Source organism: Malurus melanocephalus, unplaced genomic scaffold, assembly GCF_030028575.1.
Source record: "Malurus melanocephalus ecotype Western Australia unplaced genomic scaffold, MMel_1.1 scaffold_134, whole genome shotgun sequence".
Taxonomy (NCBI): domain Eukaryota; kingdom Metazoa; phylum Chordata; class Aves; order Passeriformes; family Maluridae; genus Malurus; species Malurus melanocephalus.
Window position 1 is genome coordinate 468,053 of NW_026623366.1, and position 18,503 is coordinate 486,555.

The 18,503-nt window shown below is 36.5% G+C and overlaps 1 protein-coding gene across 1 annotated transcript in view; it reads left to right on the forward strand.

Annotated features, from left to right (window-relative positions):
* CNTN5 (contactin 5) overlaps window positions 1-7,276 on the forward strand; it is a 220,073-nt gene extending 212,797 nt beyond the window's left edge. The window contains exons 19-22 of the mRNA XM_057370839.1: window positions 1,872-2,058; window positions 2,518-2,630; window positions 4,000-4,168; window positions 5,802-7,276. Coding sequence (XP_057226822.1) covers window positions 1,872-2,058; window positions 2,518-2,630; window positions 4,000-4,168; window positions 5,802-5,905 — 573 coding nt within the window. The 3' untranslated portion in view covers window positions 5,906-7,276. The remainder of the gene's footprint in view (window positions 1-1,871; window positions 2,059-2,517; window positions 2,631-3,999; window positions 4,169-5,801) is intronic.
* Window positions 7,277-18,503: the final 11,227 nt, after the last annotated feature.

Here is an 18,503-nt window from a genome sequence, read left to right on the forward strand (position 1 = left end):
TACTTAGAATTTTGCCCCTGGCTTTCTAAAAAAAGGAGAAAAACTTCAGTTGCTTTTTCACCCCCACTGCTGTGTAAAYCTGGTCAACTCGCTTTTCCTTTCTGACCATTTTCTTGTTGGATCCTCATCAGAMCACACCATCTGGATCATAGGGTCTCCAGGACACATGTTCCCTCTCACTGTTCACACAGTGCTCGATATTGTGCAGTTCTCACTGTTGTAGTATCAAATTTGTAAAGATGAATCACAAGGAAAGTGAAAGGAATCTGCCAGATTCTGTCCAGGAGATAATAAGCATTGGAGATTCAATAGTAGTATATGAATAAATGGTTTTTGGTTCTTTTTACTTTTATAGAAAAGAAAACTGATTCTGAACAGGTGTAACTTCAGATGTCAGCAGCTTTGGTCAGGTATTCATCCAGAAAAACACCTCAGTGAATTCACTTATTTCAGAACAAGTGGTGACTGCAGCTGGATTTGTGAACTGAGCTGTAATTCATGTTAGAATTTAAGCATTTTAGCATGAGATTATGCAGGGATATACACACACACACACACACACACACAAAAGACATTTACTTGTATTTTATAGTTGAAAGAGTGGACTTAGAGTTGACACAAACTGTGTTGAGTTTTGCAACTTAATCAATGTTAATAGAAGCACTTTACTAAAGTGAAGATAGGACCTCAAATGTTTATTTTTGCAATGAGATTTTTTCAGATTTTTTTRTGGYGATCCTAGTGCAATCCTAAAAGGTYAGCATTGTGCTGATTGGTCTTATTTTCTTGTGAACCCCTTGTKTTTTTTGGTTCAAAATTTTCTGAGAGGCATTCTCAAGAGTTCTGTGTTGTCTGTGACCTTTTTTCCTCAGAGGAAAACTTATCCAGATACAATGTAAATAACTTATTAAGAAATAACCAACTTCAYATAAAAGGTCAAAATGTGGAAGAAATGCAAGTAGGTGTTGGCATGAATAMTGGTAAGCTGAATATATGTCTTTGAATGAATGTTAGTGACATCTCCTGTAAGGGAAAATAGGGCCTCAAGAGAATTGCCTTATTTGTGTAGCTCACCTAGACACACTATAAACAAATAGTAATGCTTTTCTCCCTGCACATAGTCGGTCCCTGAGGAAAGAGGCTGGTCAAACTCTCAGCTCAGCTTTATAACCTCTTTGAGATTACAATTAATTCAATGAAGATGCCAGAGAATAAGAATTAAGAAGAACCAAAGATCATTTAGGGATTGATTGTATGTCTGAAAAGGAAGAGCATAAACACATCAAAATTCCATTTACCAGAAACCTGTTYATATCCAAGAACTAAAACTGAATCCACTTCCTTCTTTTTCTTCCRTTAAGATTTTTCAGATGATTGAAAYATTTCCATCATTGTTCTGTCATTGCCTATTCATTGGACTGATAAGAAATCTCTTGGCTTTGAGTTGCACCAGGCCAGGAAGAAAATATTGCTCACAACACTTGTAACTGATGAGGACAGAGTTTTCCAGGGAAGGTAGATATTCTGCTGAGCCACCAGAGGATGAGCTCTTCTTGATTTTTCTCCTTCAATGATGATGTGTCCCTGCCAAARTTCACCTCTGCTCTTACAGTAACCTCTTCTTTTGCCAGCACACTGCCATTCTATATGGTTTGAGTCACACCATGWTGTTCCGAATCTTGCCATTTTGGAGAAACGAGCACTGCATGGCTTGAGGTCAAGCTGCAAATCCCATATGCTTAAGGGGCCTGATGATCAGAAAAAGGTGCAAATGGCAAAAATACCTTCCACAGGATTATGAGTATAAGCATCTGGAAGCATGAGCTTGCCAGGTGCCTGTATTAATCCTTCATTTGGTTGCTTGTTGGCAGGTTGGTTACTGGAAGGACATGCAGCAGGAAGAAGCAGCAGAAAAGGTCAAAACAGAGGGAAATGAGTCATCCATCCTCCTGACAGGATTAGAAGGAAACACATTATATCACCTAACAGTGAGGGCATACAATGCTGCAGGGTATGGACCACCTAGTGCTGCTGTGCACGCAGCGACCAAGAAATCCCGTAAGTAATCTCAACASCTTTGCTGAAAGGGAGAAGTCAGGGAGCAACTTCTGTCCCCTTGGGCTTTTATTTAATAAGAGTGTATAATAATCAGGAATCATGTAAAGCTCTGATTCATGGCTTTGATTTCCTTTGCTCTGATATTTTGACATGCATACATATGACTTTGCATTCATAACAAAGGTTATTTTCCTAGAAAAATAAGGCTTTTTTACAAAGGGAGAGAAAAGAGTGCAAGTTCATAAGCTTTGTGGAGTTTATTGGGTGGGAGGAATAAATACACCATAATCAATTAAATTACAATATTGATGAAAAAAGTCTGAAGTGTTCCATCTAAAGTTGGGAGCCTGCTAACGCTACCAGTTTTAAAAGTATTGAAAGAATAAAATACTTTTATTTTGGTTTTAACAATGCTACCTATATATATATATATATATACATGCTATTTTTTCTTCTCAGCTCCCAGCCAAGCACCAGGCAATATAATGTGGATACAGGAAGGCTCACATGTGTCCCTTGGATGGGAGCCAGTCAGACCTTTAGCTAACGAATCTGATGTAATGGGATACAAGGTCAGTTTTTCCTCTTCCTTGCTCACCTTTCTCTCTTCCGAGCAACTGTTCCTCTTTGTTTTTTGGTTTTTTCCCCTTTCTTGTTCCTCTCTGCAAGTAAAACATTTTATACACAGTCTCAAGTCAGTTTTCACTGTGAAATATAATAWATAAAATTAAAGTGAGAGAAATGTCCTGACATATTTTTGAGTTGTGATTTTCAAGTACTGAACTCTATCTGATGCCTCTCTATCTGAGGGGGTCAGTCCATAATCTCTGGGGCAGGAGTGGCTATTGATAATATCAGACTTCAGTGAAATTTCTAACTCTTCAACTCAACTGTGTTTGCAGTAGGATTTAGAGAAATGCATAATAATGAGACATCATTAATTTACATCAAAATTAATATTTTTGTGAGAGAGAAACACAAACACTTCAGTTTGTTTTGGGATAATGCTGGTGATGGTAATGCCTGGAATTTAGAGTTTTGAAGTTTCAAAGATTCAAATCCAGAATAGCATTTAAATAGCAAGTCATTAAAACCAGAATTCACTGCAATACTTTAAATCAAAGTAGAAAGATTTCAGTGTTTTTGGAGAGATGTGGGGTTTGGGTTTTTTTGAAGCTCATATCAAATCATTTCTATAGACTACAGTCTYATATTGCCTCTGATACATCAGGAAATAGCACCAAGTGTAAAATGGTTCCAATAAACCAGAAAGTGTTCTAACCTTTATCAGAATAGCTGATATTCTGAAATAGTTGACTCCTTTSGTTTTTCACACGTCTCTGACCTTTTCAATTTTGTGTGGGAATAGAAACTGCATAAGATGCAGAAATACCAAAAAGACAGCTATGAACCAACYTGCTTTCTTCCCATATGCCATGAATTTCGATTGAGTTTCACAGGAAATGCAGGGACAGATCAGAACTGTTCTCAGTTGACTTATCCAGCTAAGGTAAATACATTAAATACGTTATCAATACATTATTCAGGACATTTTTTYAACATTTGAAGTTGGGTTCTTGAGCCAAAAATATGAATATCAATATAAATTTTGGGATAAGAATTTGAACCAAACRAAACTCAAAATACATTTTGAAGTTTTGGAGATGAAGTTGTGCAGCACATCGGAGAGGCAAATGCCCTGTCCTTCCTCTATGTCATAATCTCTGTCCTTTCATGTTGGGTAATTGCTATTATACTTGGCTATTACTCTTTTGAAGCCACTGAAGGAAGGAAAGAGTAAATGCAGATGTCTGTTCAAGTGCAAGGTGAAGAAATCCCTAATGAAAGCCTGAAATAGTTAACATGGCAGTGTTTCACACAAAGTGTCTGGTGCAGAGCTGGAATGACTGCTGTGACCACTGTCCTCTTTACTGACCACAGGTGTTATTTTGGCAAGAGGGMCAGAGCAACAGCCAAGTTATAGAAACACAGAAAACCTCTGCTGTGGTGCTTCTCCCTGATGTTGGTGTCTACATCATTGAGGTCTGTGCAGTCAGCGAAGGAGGGGATGGGACTGCAAGTCCCCAGATCAGGGTTCCATCTTTTTCAGGTAAGGTTACACTTGTATTTGAAAGAGTGGTGATTAATGAGCAATGCTCATTAACTCTGTTATTCTCTACCTGAAAAGCAATGTTCTCGCAATCCTTTACATGTAATACATGAAATCATTGATCTGAGTCTCCTTCTATGCTGAAACAAAGGTGAGATTTTTGAGAGCATCTGAGGCAACTGTATGAGGCTGATGAACAAAAAGATGATTTCTAGGAAACCTTTCCCTTTTAAGGATAACATCTGAAAACCTCCCTGAGCTATAGATGTTCATATGTGCACTAGGTGCCTCAAATAGCAATAGAGCCAGCTGGGATGCAATCCATGGAGACCAGCAGTGGMGCCTGGACAGCAATTCAGCTAATCTTCTGAATTAATAAGACATCAGCACCTAAGGATGTCTGCAATGCTCCAAGGGATCCCAAATGGAGCTGACAGACATGATGTGGGACGTAGGGGATACACACATCATTCTGCACCTCCAGCCAGAGGTGTGCTGTAAAGCACAGCTAAAAAGGCMTGTATTTAGGTGGCTGAACCCTGTATATGTGCATGTTTGAGAATAAACTGATTTTCTCTGTAAATTCCASTGACTCCCTTGCATAATGATTACTTAATTTAATTATTAACTTATTGCAGTATTACTGTGTTACCATTAGKTGAATTATGTAAATTTACCTATTGGTAAATTAAGTAAATTATGATGTCTAGCTTCTATCTCCTCAGTTACTGTGATATTTTCAAAGAATTTAAAGTATCAATATTACACAGGTAGAAAATGGATGGGAGGATTAGTACCAAGAACAAGAAGAAAATAACATCATCTTTGCCTAATCACAACAAGGAATTTTAATTCTAAACTTCTACTAACACTTTAAAGTTCCACTAAATACTGCTTTTTGTTCCTTAAGGAGGACTAACGAAAAGCTGCTAGTCTGAAATTTCTATCTAGAACTACAATTTCAGCTCTAGTCTGGTCACAAACCACAGTGCTATTGTTAAAATGCAGAAGACACCATTCCCTGGAATGTTTCTTTCATGTATCTTTTGAGCCATAACTCTAGGTCACAAAGTCCTTCATCTAATTAGACTATGTATATCATCTTCATTTCCTTTAGGGCAGTTCTCCAAGGACAGCCATCATGGTTCTGTTTCCATCTAGAGGTGGTTGCCTCTACCACCCCAGAGTACAATTCCCTTTTGCATGGCCTTTTAAGGCAATGCTGTGATCAAAAATCAACACAGGAYGATGGACATTCCTCTGAAAAAATATAGAGATCAAGGGGTAGCTTTCATTCCTTGTTCTGGGACAGAGATTCGTGACTCAGGACAGTTTCTGTAGCCTACTTCTTTTTTGAAGATTAAGGCACAAAAACATATCCTTTTGGAATCTCCTATTCAATTGCAGACTGAATGTGAGGATCTAGAAAGTGAGTTGCTGTAGGTTTCATTATAAAGTCCCACTTGTGTARGGAGCCTATTTTGTGACTACAGTTCTCAGAAAGTAATCCATCACCTAAAAATTAGCCTTGCTGAGAGTAATAGAATATAAGCTTTGGGCAAAAGCTAATATCTAAATGTTCTGACAACCACTGGCATCATTTGTTCCTTAATTATTTTTCTTTTCATTTCAGGAGGGAAAGTAACAAGTGCTCAGTCCACCTTACATGTGTTGTCTACTTCCTCATCTTCTGTAACATTGCTTTTGGCACTGGTGGTACCTTCAGCCTCGTGGTGAAGGCTGCAGACTTTGTTGTTGTTGTTATTTGTTTGCTTTAACTTGATGACACCAAGGGATGGAGTTTTATGTCCGTGGAGAAACTGGAAACCCAAGCTAATGCTTAGAGACCCATCRAAATGCCTGTGGTGCCCTTAGAAGAGTGCTCGAGACACGGTTAATAATTCATTATGTTTTTATCTCTTCTTTATTTGTAAAAGTCCTCTGGGGAGGAGACACTTCTTGGCCCAAAAATATGCAGGTTGTATGTAATAAACTTTTGTAAGCAAAGGTAATTTTTGTCAAATGTATTTTCCTTTTTTAAAATGTTTGAATTTGGTGAGCCCAGTCATGTATCAACAGGTGTTTAAACAGTACACCTGTATGGTTGGAAAAAAAAACTTTTTTCAAATATAGAGCAAAGTTTGATATAGCTTAGTTGAATACTTTGCTTGCATCCCCTGTAACTGGTTGTTCCTACTGACAAGGGTGAAAAAATACAGTTTATATGCAAAGACCACTGCAAACATAAAGAACTTGTTCTAAAAATATATAATATCTATTCAATTAGCAAGAATTGTCAGTGAAATACCAGACTGCTCATCCAAAATAAAGCAGAAAACCCATTTATTTTATGAAAACAGGAAAATATTAAACACAAACTTAAGAGGAAACAAGTTATTTTTTTATCAAATACCACAATATTTCATGTCCAATGAAATTTTAAGTAGTAAATAAGAAATCCATTCCTACTGCATATGACAATGAAAATTCCACTGGGCATTTAAACGTCTTATACTTTAAGCTACTAAATATTCAAAGCAATGCAAGGAGAGAAACCTACTCCTCCCAACCACTTCCCAGTCGTAATTTTCTTTTTCCTCTGAGTCCATTCTTTGGTAACATTCAATGCTTTATATAGTTGGTAATCAAGTTGAATTATTTATAAAGGCCTGTTATGGAGAGGATATTAACRTTTTTCAGAATGTAATCATTCTCATATATACAGACTGCAGTAGGATATATTTTGGAGAATTTTRTTTCTGAGAAAAAAACTTGGAAAAGGGCTACAGAGCATAATTCCAATTATTTAACTAATTGGCTCTATTTCTATAGCTCACTGGAGATTATTCTTGTAGGTATTGTGTGCTATCAGTTTTAATCCCCATTTTTTGCTGTACCAGACAATTTTTTACTCGGTACATAATTTGGACAATTTTTCTACATTGGAATATGTTTCCATGTACTGACACCTGAGGCAAAATGATTCCCAGGGAAGATGGTGTGTATGTTTGTACCACCATGGTGGGCACATTGTTATGAAGAGAGGCATTTTGCTAACATGTCCAGGGATCATGCCTGGGAAGAACATTTCACTGCCTGACAAAACAAGTCAAAAATGTTTAATATGAAAGACCTAATAGCCTAGTTCTTCCAGCTGTCCATCCCTCTAAAAGTTTTGATGAAAAGCTGTTTTAGCTGATGAGTTTCCAATTCAACATGCTATAATTTTGCCAACAGCAAAATAAATTTTGGCATTCGGTTAATATACTCTAACTGTGCACTTTCTCAGCAGCTTCAAAACAGTAGCCAAGAAAGCACAACAGAGAACAASAAAGAGAAAAGTTGACTGATGACTAAATATTTTTTCCTTAGAATCAATATCAATATCAATATCAATAAAAATTTTCAGAAAAGTTTCAATTCAAATTTTTATTACCCACTGATATTTTAAAGAATTTTCTAAAGAAAGTGTTTAAATTTACTTAGTCGCCATGTTGCCAGGAAAACAAAGGGAGGATAACTACTAATAGATTGTAGATATACAGAAAGAGGCCTTCTATAACTCTGCTTCTGGGATCAAAGATATCAAGGTGTAATGTAACTTGCTGATAGAGCAAACTCATAGAAAATAATTACCTGCTGTCCCTTGTAAAACAGCAGCATTACTACTGTGCAGAGAACCTGTGTCAACAATCCATCATCTGTCAAAAGGTTAAAATAAATAAGAATAAAGTGATGAACCAAAAWAAGTCCAAAAATAACCAAAAATGGTTATTTTATAAATTAGTTATGCATAATTTCCTCTATTTTTTATACAATTGCTTGCCAATGCAGTTTGTTTCAGAGTATTCGAAAAGGCTACATTCACTGCTGGTGGCATTTGGTTAAACTTTCTGATAACAATAAATGGATATGCTTTATAGGAAGAATAAAAGTCTGATGAGGAGATAGAGCTCCATCTAGTATGAAGATACAAATAGAAATATTTAACATACCATCAGGTAATGTAGTTGTATTGCAGGGACAAAAGGAGGTATGTTTTATATTCAACATGGACAGAATATGTATTTTGCATCTTAAATATATTAATAAACACGTTTTAAATGTTTAAGTACCTATGTATTACCTATTTGTTACTTTGTAGAAGATGTTTCCTTATCATGACATTTTTAGTTGCAAGGGAAAGTTTTTTCCTTTTTCATGTAAAAGATTGTAATAGTGCAGTCTGGCGTCACTGAGGAGACTGTATTTTTGTATAATGTCACAAGATCTGTTCAGAAAGAAAAATAATTAGAAAGAAGCCTTGTTTCACAGACCAAAAGAACGTTACTGTCATGGCCCATATCAAAATGTTAGATATATTGTATACAATCTGTATATATGCTATATATAATGGTATATACAATGTGGAAGACACAGTAATATAATAGTTTCTGTGTACTGTTCTTGTAACATTAGATCTTTTTAATAAATTATTCTCTTTTTATTGACTTTTATCTTATCTCCTGTCAGCTCCTCAGTTATATTTGTATAGTACAAGGTGACACAATTATTCGATTTTCAGCAGCAAGAACCTTTTAATTACATGACTTTCAAGAAGAAAATTATCAATCTGCAGTAGTCAATGTGGACAATGCAGCCATTAAAGTCAATGTTTGTCATCATTTTAATGTCACCTAAATTTTGGTTTCCCTGGGTAGGTATTTCTTTTATAGCTAAATTACTGATAGGTACAAGAAGGCCTGAATTCTCAAAATGAAACCATACCTAACAAAAATTGCAATGTAAGTCTGCAATTTAGCATCAGAGATAAAGGTTTTCTGCCTTTAAGAAAAAATCATGAACTGAAGAGAAATTTCTCYTCAATTTTAGGAATTAATTCTTTCCTGTGATGGTGGTGAGATACTGGCACAGGGTGTCCAGGGGAGCTGTGGATTCTCCATCCCTGKAGGTATTCTAGGCCAGGTTGGATGGGATTTTGAGCAGCCTGGTCTAGTGGAAGGTGTCTCTGCCTGTGGGAGGGTTGGAACTGGATAATCTCTRAGGTCCCTTCCAACCCAAACCATTCTATGATTTCTGTRAAAAGAAGTGCTTTATAAGGAAGTCACCAAGGTCAATCCTCTGTGTACTGAAGTATTCCAGAGTTTCTGGGACCTCTGTGGTGTGTGTAATGTGCTTTCAAGTGTCACTCATACCCCATGGCTGTGGAGGCACAAAAGCACAGTGTGGTGATTTCATGTTCAATTGAAAGTTTAGTTGCTTTGTCTTATATTTTAAATACTTTCTGTGACTAACCACAAAAGAATAACTTTCAAAAATACACATACCATTTTGAGAAAAAATGGAATAATGGTTGACCCAATTATAGCAAATATTTTTCTTTTTGTTAGTTTTATTTGAGCTTTTAATAACACCGAGTCAGTCCTTTATGAAATGCATATTTACAGTGGTTAATGACTTTGCCACACAGTATGAAGACAGATGTCCATATTGAAAATAAAAACACATTGCCACAGTCATTTGAAATGAGACTTCAATTACAAAATGGGTAAGGCTTAAATAGCATATTATATCAGGACTTCCATCAAATTAGTTATGAATKTCACAGAAAACTGTAATGACCTGCTTTTGCTGACATGTAGAACTATGCATATTGAAAATCCATATCCTATCAGAACTTCTACCCACTTGCCTTTTTATGGCCATCATTCCAGGTCCTCTGAAGATGAAAGACRTTTTACTTCATAATTACTTCCTATGCTTTTGAGCAAAACAATGTCAAGAGAAAATGAAAGCATTTTATTACAATAGGTCAGTCAGCTTTAGGCTCTTCAAACAGTCTCACTGAGCATGCTGTCAGACAGGCTGCTTCCAAAAATACAGGTCCTGGGTTTGCTCTAAGACTTTTCTCTCAATTTTTCTAAAGAGAGACTTGACCTTGTCTTTATTGTGGTCCATATTGTTAATACTTCAAACAAGATGATAGTGTATATAAATTAAAGCCTCTCAAGCCTAAAAGGGAAATCTGTGGGTAATTGTACTATTTCAATGTTCACATTACTTCTTACAGGGATCAGCTCTTCAAGTGGACTGGCAAAATCTTTAGATGTGTAGCTATYTCTGCTTCCTGTGCTACTTTTCTGCTGTCAGATTATTAACTAAGCACCCCAGCATGTATAAGAAACCTGCTCTGTCATCAGAACAAACTGATATTTGGGATGCTTTAGTTCATTTTTTATTATGATGAAATTCATATGTCAGGCTAGAGCCTTCTTTTTGCTATGGTTTGGTGATGGGTTTTTTTTTTTTTTCACTTTTATGCTCAAACTCCTGAATTGTAAAAACACTATAGAATAAAATCATGAGAGTCTTCCTGAAAAATACAGTTATCAAGATGAATAGCAAAGGAAGGCACCATATGTGGTAATCAYAAATAAAGTTATTCAGCATATTTTGCTTTTCATACAGAAAATAAGATGGGAAAATGTATCAATTTCTTTTCCATAACAGAAAACATGCAAATGAAAAGATACTGAAAGAAATTGAGGCATATCTGGGTCAAAGCTTTAGCAAGTACAATTTTACTTTAAGCTGCATTGCTCTGCTCCCTGGCTGAACAAGCATTTCYATTTCATACTGACACCATCTCTTATCTCCTACAAAAGTGGCTTTTTAAGATGGGGTAGTAAACAGGATAGTTCTCCTGATATTACTCTTAAAATTTTCACGTAGAGTGACTGAAAGACTTGGAAAAGACCCAGTTCAGTTGCTTACTTTTGTATCTCTCATTCYCTTATTCTTGAGTAACACACCCAAATCTATCATTTTTGAGAGAGTTATTCTAGGTGACGATGATTTATATGTATGTTTGCTCTAATCAACAACTTTCAACCTGTTTTAGGTGAAAAACCTCAATGTCCATCCTGCTCTGACCACTAGACTGCAGTACATGGGCTGCCAGATGATCAGTAGAGGCAAGGCTCAAGCCTGGCATTACTACTTCTCGAAGATGGAGAAGACTCAAAAGCAAATTGTTGATGTTTCCTGACTACACTACCTTTATTTCAAGTCATATCAGTAAAAGAAAAATTACCCATGGTACACTGATAGTCTCTTTTGCACCAGTTTTAGAAATTAAAAAGCAGCGCTTCACACTGTCCTACAACTTTCTGGGCAGCCCCTCCTTCCTTCCACTGCCCTGTCCTGTAACAAAATGAAGAAAGGTATGTGTGTGTATGGAGAGATCTGGGGTGGGGAGGAGAAAAAAAGGAGGAAATCCATGGGCACAGTCCCTTACAAGGATGAACTGAAATTAACCCATCCTCTTGGCCTAGCAATGTTTGCCTTCCAAAAAGCCATCTGAAATGGTGAGCCTTTTACAGTCTAAACAAGAGAGAAAGCATTTTTATCCATCTGAGAATGGCTGCACTAGATTATCCAAAACACTAAGCTAGGTTTCCACTGCGCTGTGTCAACACTTTCTGACTTTCCAATGGGAATAGAAGCAAATCCCACAGCTTCTGAATGGAAAGTGAAAGGAATTTCATCACTACAATTTTTTCATATAAAAAATCCTCTTGGGTGCCCAGGATACACACAAGTTTTTAATTCTCCTAACAAAGCTTTGCCAGGTTGCACACTGAATATATTATTGCATCACGAGAAACAGGCTTGCAGTGGCAAAAATTTTGTCCGAATTCTAGATTATAAATRACTTGAATATTGCTGGATCTCTGCAAGCTTGCTATCCAGAATGGTAGTTCTTCCTTTGGGATTTTTCTTTATTACACCCAAACATCTCCTGAAAGTTTCTGATGTACTAAGAGCTATGGCACTGAAAGTCCTCCAGCACAAGAGAACTCCAGCACCTTAAACTTTGGTGAGACAGCRTGTTGGCGAAGATGCTATTTGCTCAAGGCATAGGTATTTCCACAGTTCTTCCCTTCATTAAGAAAATACTTACCTTAATAGACTACAGTGAGGTAGTGAGTATTTCTGTTTTTATGTGGCTGCTGAACTCTTCCTTACTTCTCCTCAAAGAGTTTATCTGTCAAGATACAGTAAGCATATAAAAAAGGTGTAAAAAACAGGGGAGGAGAAAGCCCCACGATGCATTAAGTCTTTTTTTTGTAGCAAACAAATCAAACTCAAAATAAAACCATCTTCCATCCAGATTAATGGTGGGGGAAGGAGTGGAAACCTATCATCCTGCAACCCCAACTTAATTTGTCGAATGTAAGTACAGAAAGATGTCCGGCCACCTTGTATCTCCTTTGAAAACCTAAATCTCAACATTATGATAATACAAAGCCCTTTCAGATAATTAAATGGCTCCAAGTGAGTGAGAGAAGAAAAGTCAGCAGTTACCTTTCAACATCTATAGATGTGAGATGAAGAGAACGTAAACTGTGTGAACCTAATGCTGAGTGTGGAACTGACAAGTGAAACTCAGGAAAGGCAACTTGAAATAATCTCAAAGGGAGTCAGAAATCCATGGCTCACCATATAACAGCTTCTAAAATGTAAAAGTTGAGTGCCATCAGGAAGGTTATTGAGAGCAAGATTAAAACACACTTTTCTACAAGACAAAACTTCGGTTTTATCACAATATTGGTACTGTGTGCACTCAAGGTCTCAGCAGACAGAAAGGAACATAACAGAAAGGGCAAAGAGAAAGACAACTCAAGTGACCAGGGTATCATCTAGAACATCTGCCACCTGGGGAGAGGCTGAAAGGACTAGGGCTCCTCAGTTTGGAGACAGGAGGACAATGAATAATAAGTTATCATACCCCAAAGTACTAAAAAGTCCTGTGAAAGACTGACTCCCAAACCTCCTCCTCTTCCTGTTCAGAAGTGGTGCTTTAAATTCAAACATCCTCCTTTATCTGTCCAACAAATACTGAACTATTCACTATCACTGAAAAGATGCTGTTTCAGAATATTCCCTATTCCCAGGGCCAGAGCAATCAAATCTATTCCCAGTTGTGATACAAGCTAGAAAGGAAAGGCATTTGAGGTTTGTTAAATTCTCAGTTGGATCTTTAAAATAATTTGCAGCASACAGATGAAAGAAATGTCTTCCTATGTTTACAAAGGCACACTCACAAGTATGCATGGGAAACTTAAAAACATACCCAGGATGATGAAACCACTCCTCCCACATGGACATAAAATGTAGGAGTTGCAGCTGGGGCTCCAGAATCACAGTCTAGCATTTCCACCAGTGATTGCCTTTAAGTCTTTATTGTTGTTGTTCTAATTATTACTGTTTAGGTTATATCCTCATGGCAGCTCTTGCAGACCATCTGTGTTACCTGCTAATAGCTAATCAACTCAAGACTGTAAAAAAACAAACTTTAGGATGTTCCCATCCTTACACCATTTCTTAAGCTACACACAGAGCCTGGGAGAGTTTTGGGTAAGGCAGCAGAGAAAAAGCCAATATCTGTTCCTACTCTTTTATGGCTAACAACATCACATTTACTGCCAGACCATCAGAGACTGGGGGAAATGAAAATGCAACACTTTTAYTTCCTCTTTTATACTGAATGCACTAAGTGGAATGATTTTGATATAATGTAGTAAAGAGGCCTGATTGATGTAGGTTATAATTTTAAAACTAAGTTTTCTSCTTCTGAGTACACACACACTCACTAATTAACTTGAACAGCAGTTTATACGACCAGTTTTGACTCTGCCCATTTAATGAACAAAATCCAATCAGCCACCCTGTTAGTGTAAGTGGAAAATACATGTCTGCAAGAATGATAAATAACTGATTGCCATAGTGATTAGCATAACAGGCCTTGTGGAAAGCTATTTGGCATTCAGCTCCCACTAGCACKTTTTAAGGATTGATACAAGCCTTGGCATACTTTGCATTGGATGTGCAGCTGATTTAAATAGTAAGACATCTTTCTAGAGCTGATGACTGACATTTTCATTTTTAAACTTTTACATTTCTGTCTGTAAGAAAATGAATCATGTTTTTCAAACTACTGTGGGTGTTTTCACATAAAACATACGTTTGGTTCACTCCACTGGAAAAAAAAAAAAMAAMMCCMMMMMCWYTTWKWGKKSMCAGATGCTCCAAGCATTATTACAGAGCTGAACTAACTTCAGGACAGCTGTGCTGATTCACACTTAAGCAAGCGGTTAACTTTGGACATTGTGTGCTCTGTGCTGGAGGTTTTAAGAGCCTCTGCATACTTCAGCTATCTGGGCTGCAAAAACATCCAGAAATTGAGTACATCAGATGATYTCCTTGATTAAAAAACAATAGGTGACATTTTGAATACACTTGAGGTAATCTGAAATGCTGCTAACAGACAACAGGATATCTGTATTTGARAAATGGGCAATTCAGCTACTCTCTTCAGTTACTTACCTTTTGTTCCAATTAGGATGTGCTTTAGTATATTGCTCCATATTTTAAACATAATACATTGTTCAAAATCCCCTTCTGATACAAAATAAATTTGGGAAGCTTTACAGAGGTTGCCTTGCCTGWCACAGAATTGTTTTGATTGTGGGCARAGCTTCTTCTGGACTGCAGGGTCTTGAGTCACCATCTCAGACTGGGTCAAGAGAGCTGCATTTGGGTGTTTCTTCCATCTCAAAACAGGTGGGTTCATTTAAGCCAAAAAGAGTTGGGTTGCAAATAAATTATATTTAAATTCTTCAAGTTAATATAAAGAGCTTGAAGTAGCTGATCAGGAAAAACAAACAACTCATATTTTTAACTCTTATTTTCAACTTACCCTGTAAATTTAAAGGAGRCTCACCTTCAAGAAAGACACAGCARAAACCARGARGGAGGGAAATTATGTCTCAAGCCACCATAGATGTAGAAGGGATAAAATAAGCTGTTCCTTGAGCTCCTTAGGGTAGGAAGTGGGCTATCATTCCCAAGAAACACACACTATAAATAAATATATTGCACTCAGGCTTTTCAAAATCTTAGCTATCTCCACAGCAGCACCTATATACAAATGCAAATTTTCAATTCAAGGAACATAAATATGAAAAACTGCGATCTCATTAATCATAGATATGGTGCAAATAAGAGTGAGAAATGAATGCAGAAAAGAACAAAGGCTTGTGAATATTGAATCTGTTTTGAGGAGTTCAGTTTTCATAATTCCTAATACCTTGGAAGGTTTTACCTTCCTCACAACCCTGTTATGCTCAGGTGTATTGCTTGAGCAGTAACCTCCCTGATTCTCCACTCAGAATATCTCAGAATAGCCCATGTGCAGCCTAAATATATTCTTGTTCATGTTATGCATACATGCAAAAGAGTTACAATATTCCTCACATCGTCAACATTTTTTTAAGTGTCCAAAACAGTGAGAAGCAGCCAGTGAATTTTGAAAAAAAGCAAAATCCTCTCTGTGTATGAACAAAGGCATTCATTACATTTGAAATACTAGCATATTATAAAGTGCTGATTTAGAAAAAGGAAAAAAGAACATTCCAAAGTACAAAACACTGTATTTTTCACTGATAAAAAGACCACCACTCTTCAGACTTTCCAAAAGCATTCTGTGAAGTTTTCTGAATAATTTGGCATGTTTAATTTCCAAAATGAGTTCGCAGAACAGTCTGAACACTTGTGACTTCTGTTCTTAGYTTGTTTGAACCTGTAGTTTTTATGGCACTCATTGATTGAAAACATAAACTGAACTAATTCCTTTGCTGTGATACACACTAAAAATATCTGCATGTCTCATATCTTCAGACTGGTGCTTCTCTTTGGCACTCCAAACTGGGCATATTTGCTGTTGTATTTTTCAGTTACAATGGSTATACTGTAGCTAAAAGCATGTTTTGATTCAGTATTCTAGTGCCTGTATTTCAGACCAAGATTTCCCCCACGTTCTCCAGGACCAAAGCAGGAATTTAAAACCTTTTCTGTCATGTGGTGGTTGTATCTGCAATTCACATTAGCTTTCAAGAACACATGCAGGTTTGTGCACATCTCATGGACATAAATAAAAATCAGTTGACACTGCCATGATGGTCTTTTATCTTTCCTTAAATTGTTTTAAAACGGCATTGCTTAATGTGTGATATTACAGTGCTTAATTAAGCAAGAAGAGACTAGGATAGATGGTGACCTTTTCCAAGTGATTTTCCATACATAACAAGCCGCATGAAATGTGAAATTCCAGCACCTGAATGAAAACTATCAAAAAGGAATACTGCTCTCTTTTATACTACCATTCTAGAGCACTGTGCAAATGACGAGGATCTTTAAGGCGAGAGAAAAATCAAACTGTGCAACATTTCATTTTCATAACCTTTTCAATCCATGAAAGTATGTTTTTAATGGTATAACCCTCATAAATTATTAATGATTTTGCTGAATGTGACAAAATTTATAAGGTGATATTCTCAGCATCATTTAGAAGAATATCTATTATGTGTACTCCAGGTATAGGGAGACAATCATAGCAGACAAGTGAAATAGTCAGATAAGTGAAATAGTCAAAAAGATCTATAAAATAAGCTGTGATTTGTGTATCACTGCATAGTGTTATTAACTTGAAAAATAGTTGAACTTCAAAGGAAATGTCAGTGAGYTTTGTACAGTTTCCAAGTAAGGCTCAATTCAGAGTAATAATGAACCTATCTTAGACAGAGATGATTTTTCACACAGAAGAAAATTTTAAATTATGTGTCTTATACTTAGAGCACCTTTCAAATGGACCTTGTAAAGATCCTAACTGTGTATCCCTTAATTGGATGAAAAAGCTTCTGATGCATAGGTAATAGCAAGCAGGTTTCTGGCATATGATATTAGTTCAAGAGGACATTTTCTGATTTTGCATAAAATGGTAAAGTTCATTTCTATTTTAAAAACCTTTTCTTTGCTAATTATTCGAGCTCTAGTGTTTTGTTTTATTGCTGGGAAGTTTAAGAGAGTGAAAGGCATTACCAGTGATGACAAGCAAAAAATTATCCTTCTTAAGGCCGAAGCCTGGAAACTCACCACACGGATTTATTTTCTGCTTTTTTTTGTACCTTTCCACCTCTCCTTTGAATTCCGGTGGCACATGGAGAAGGKGCAGAGTACAGAAACTACATTAGTGTATAATTCACACATGAGATTGCAAATTTGTGGAAATTTATGAGAAATTCATGCTGGAATGTCCTTCATTGSTATAGCTCTCTATTTCTAAATGAGCACCATAGGAAGAAGAAATTAATTATTCTCCTTGAATGAAGTGACCATTKCAATGCTGACAGAGTCRGATAAGCTGTTTCTTATAAGGAGATGAACTGTTATAGTAATATTTTCCACAAGAACAGACACAMGGGAAGAGAAAAAGGGAAGGAAATWCTTACAGGTTGTCACAGCAGGTGACATGACAAGAGCCCTGTCATGAAAATGGGGATAAAAATGCAACTTATCTGTGAGGTAGCCAAAYAGYACTATAAAATAGTCTGTGTAAAAGACAGCATTTTACCTCCTAAGACTCTAAGGCATCGGAATCACAATCTATTCCAAGGAATCCCAGAGACAGTATTGATTGAATCAATAATGGTCTCCTTGAAACAGACATCATTTTCTGTGTATCATGCATGCAAAAAAAGATAAATTTATTTTTAATGCAGATTGAGATTTTTTGATTGAAGGTCTAATGYACATTTATTCATTTCCACAGGTATTTCTGACTTGTTAATATTCACATCAGAACCTGAAGCTCATTAGATCTTAGATGCCTTGAAATTAGTCCTTCCAGTTTCATGCTCTTTAATTTAGACTTACGGACATTTCTTTAATCTTTAATTCCATAGCCTTATGCTTATTCAAATCTTTTATTTAATTTTTGYTGCAATTACTTCTCAAGATTAAAAAAACAATGGTTCAATTTAGTGACAAGGGTGTTTTTCAAAAACATGGGGGTTTAAGGCTTGCAGATGTATTCTATTTTTTCTTAAGAAAATCTTTGAGAAAATGTAGCAGTTTTTACCAAGGCAAGGTGAGAATACTCACTGAGCATTGGCTTGGATTAGCAATAGGAGCTCTGGGAGCCAACAATTCAATTAAAATGATTGTTTGTTCAGGGCATGGAAAGAGAACAGGGGWCAAATAATAAGACTAACAGATGAACTTTCCATTCAACTTAAAATCTTTCAAGATCATTCTATTCTTTTGCATCAGCACCCTCACTTGTGGAAAACACCATCACTAGTGGAAAATAAGCTTGTTTCAGTTTTAATACCCACCACAGGCTGATAAGACATTTGTGGTCAGTGCTCTTCCAAGATGTGGCTCTCATTATGCGATAAATTCTTCCCATGAAATTTAGCTCTGCCTTGAGAAG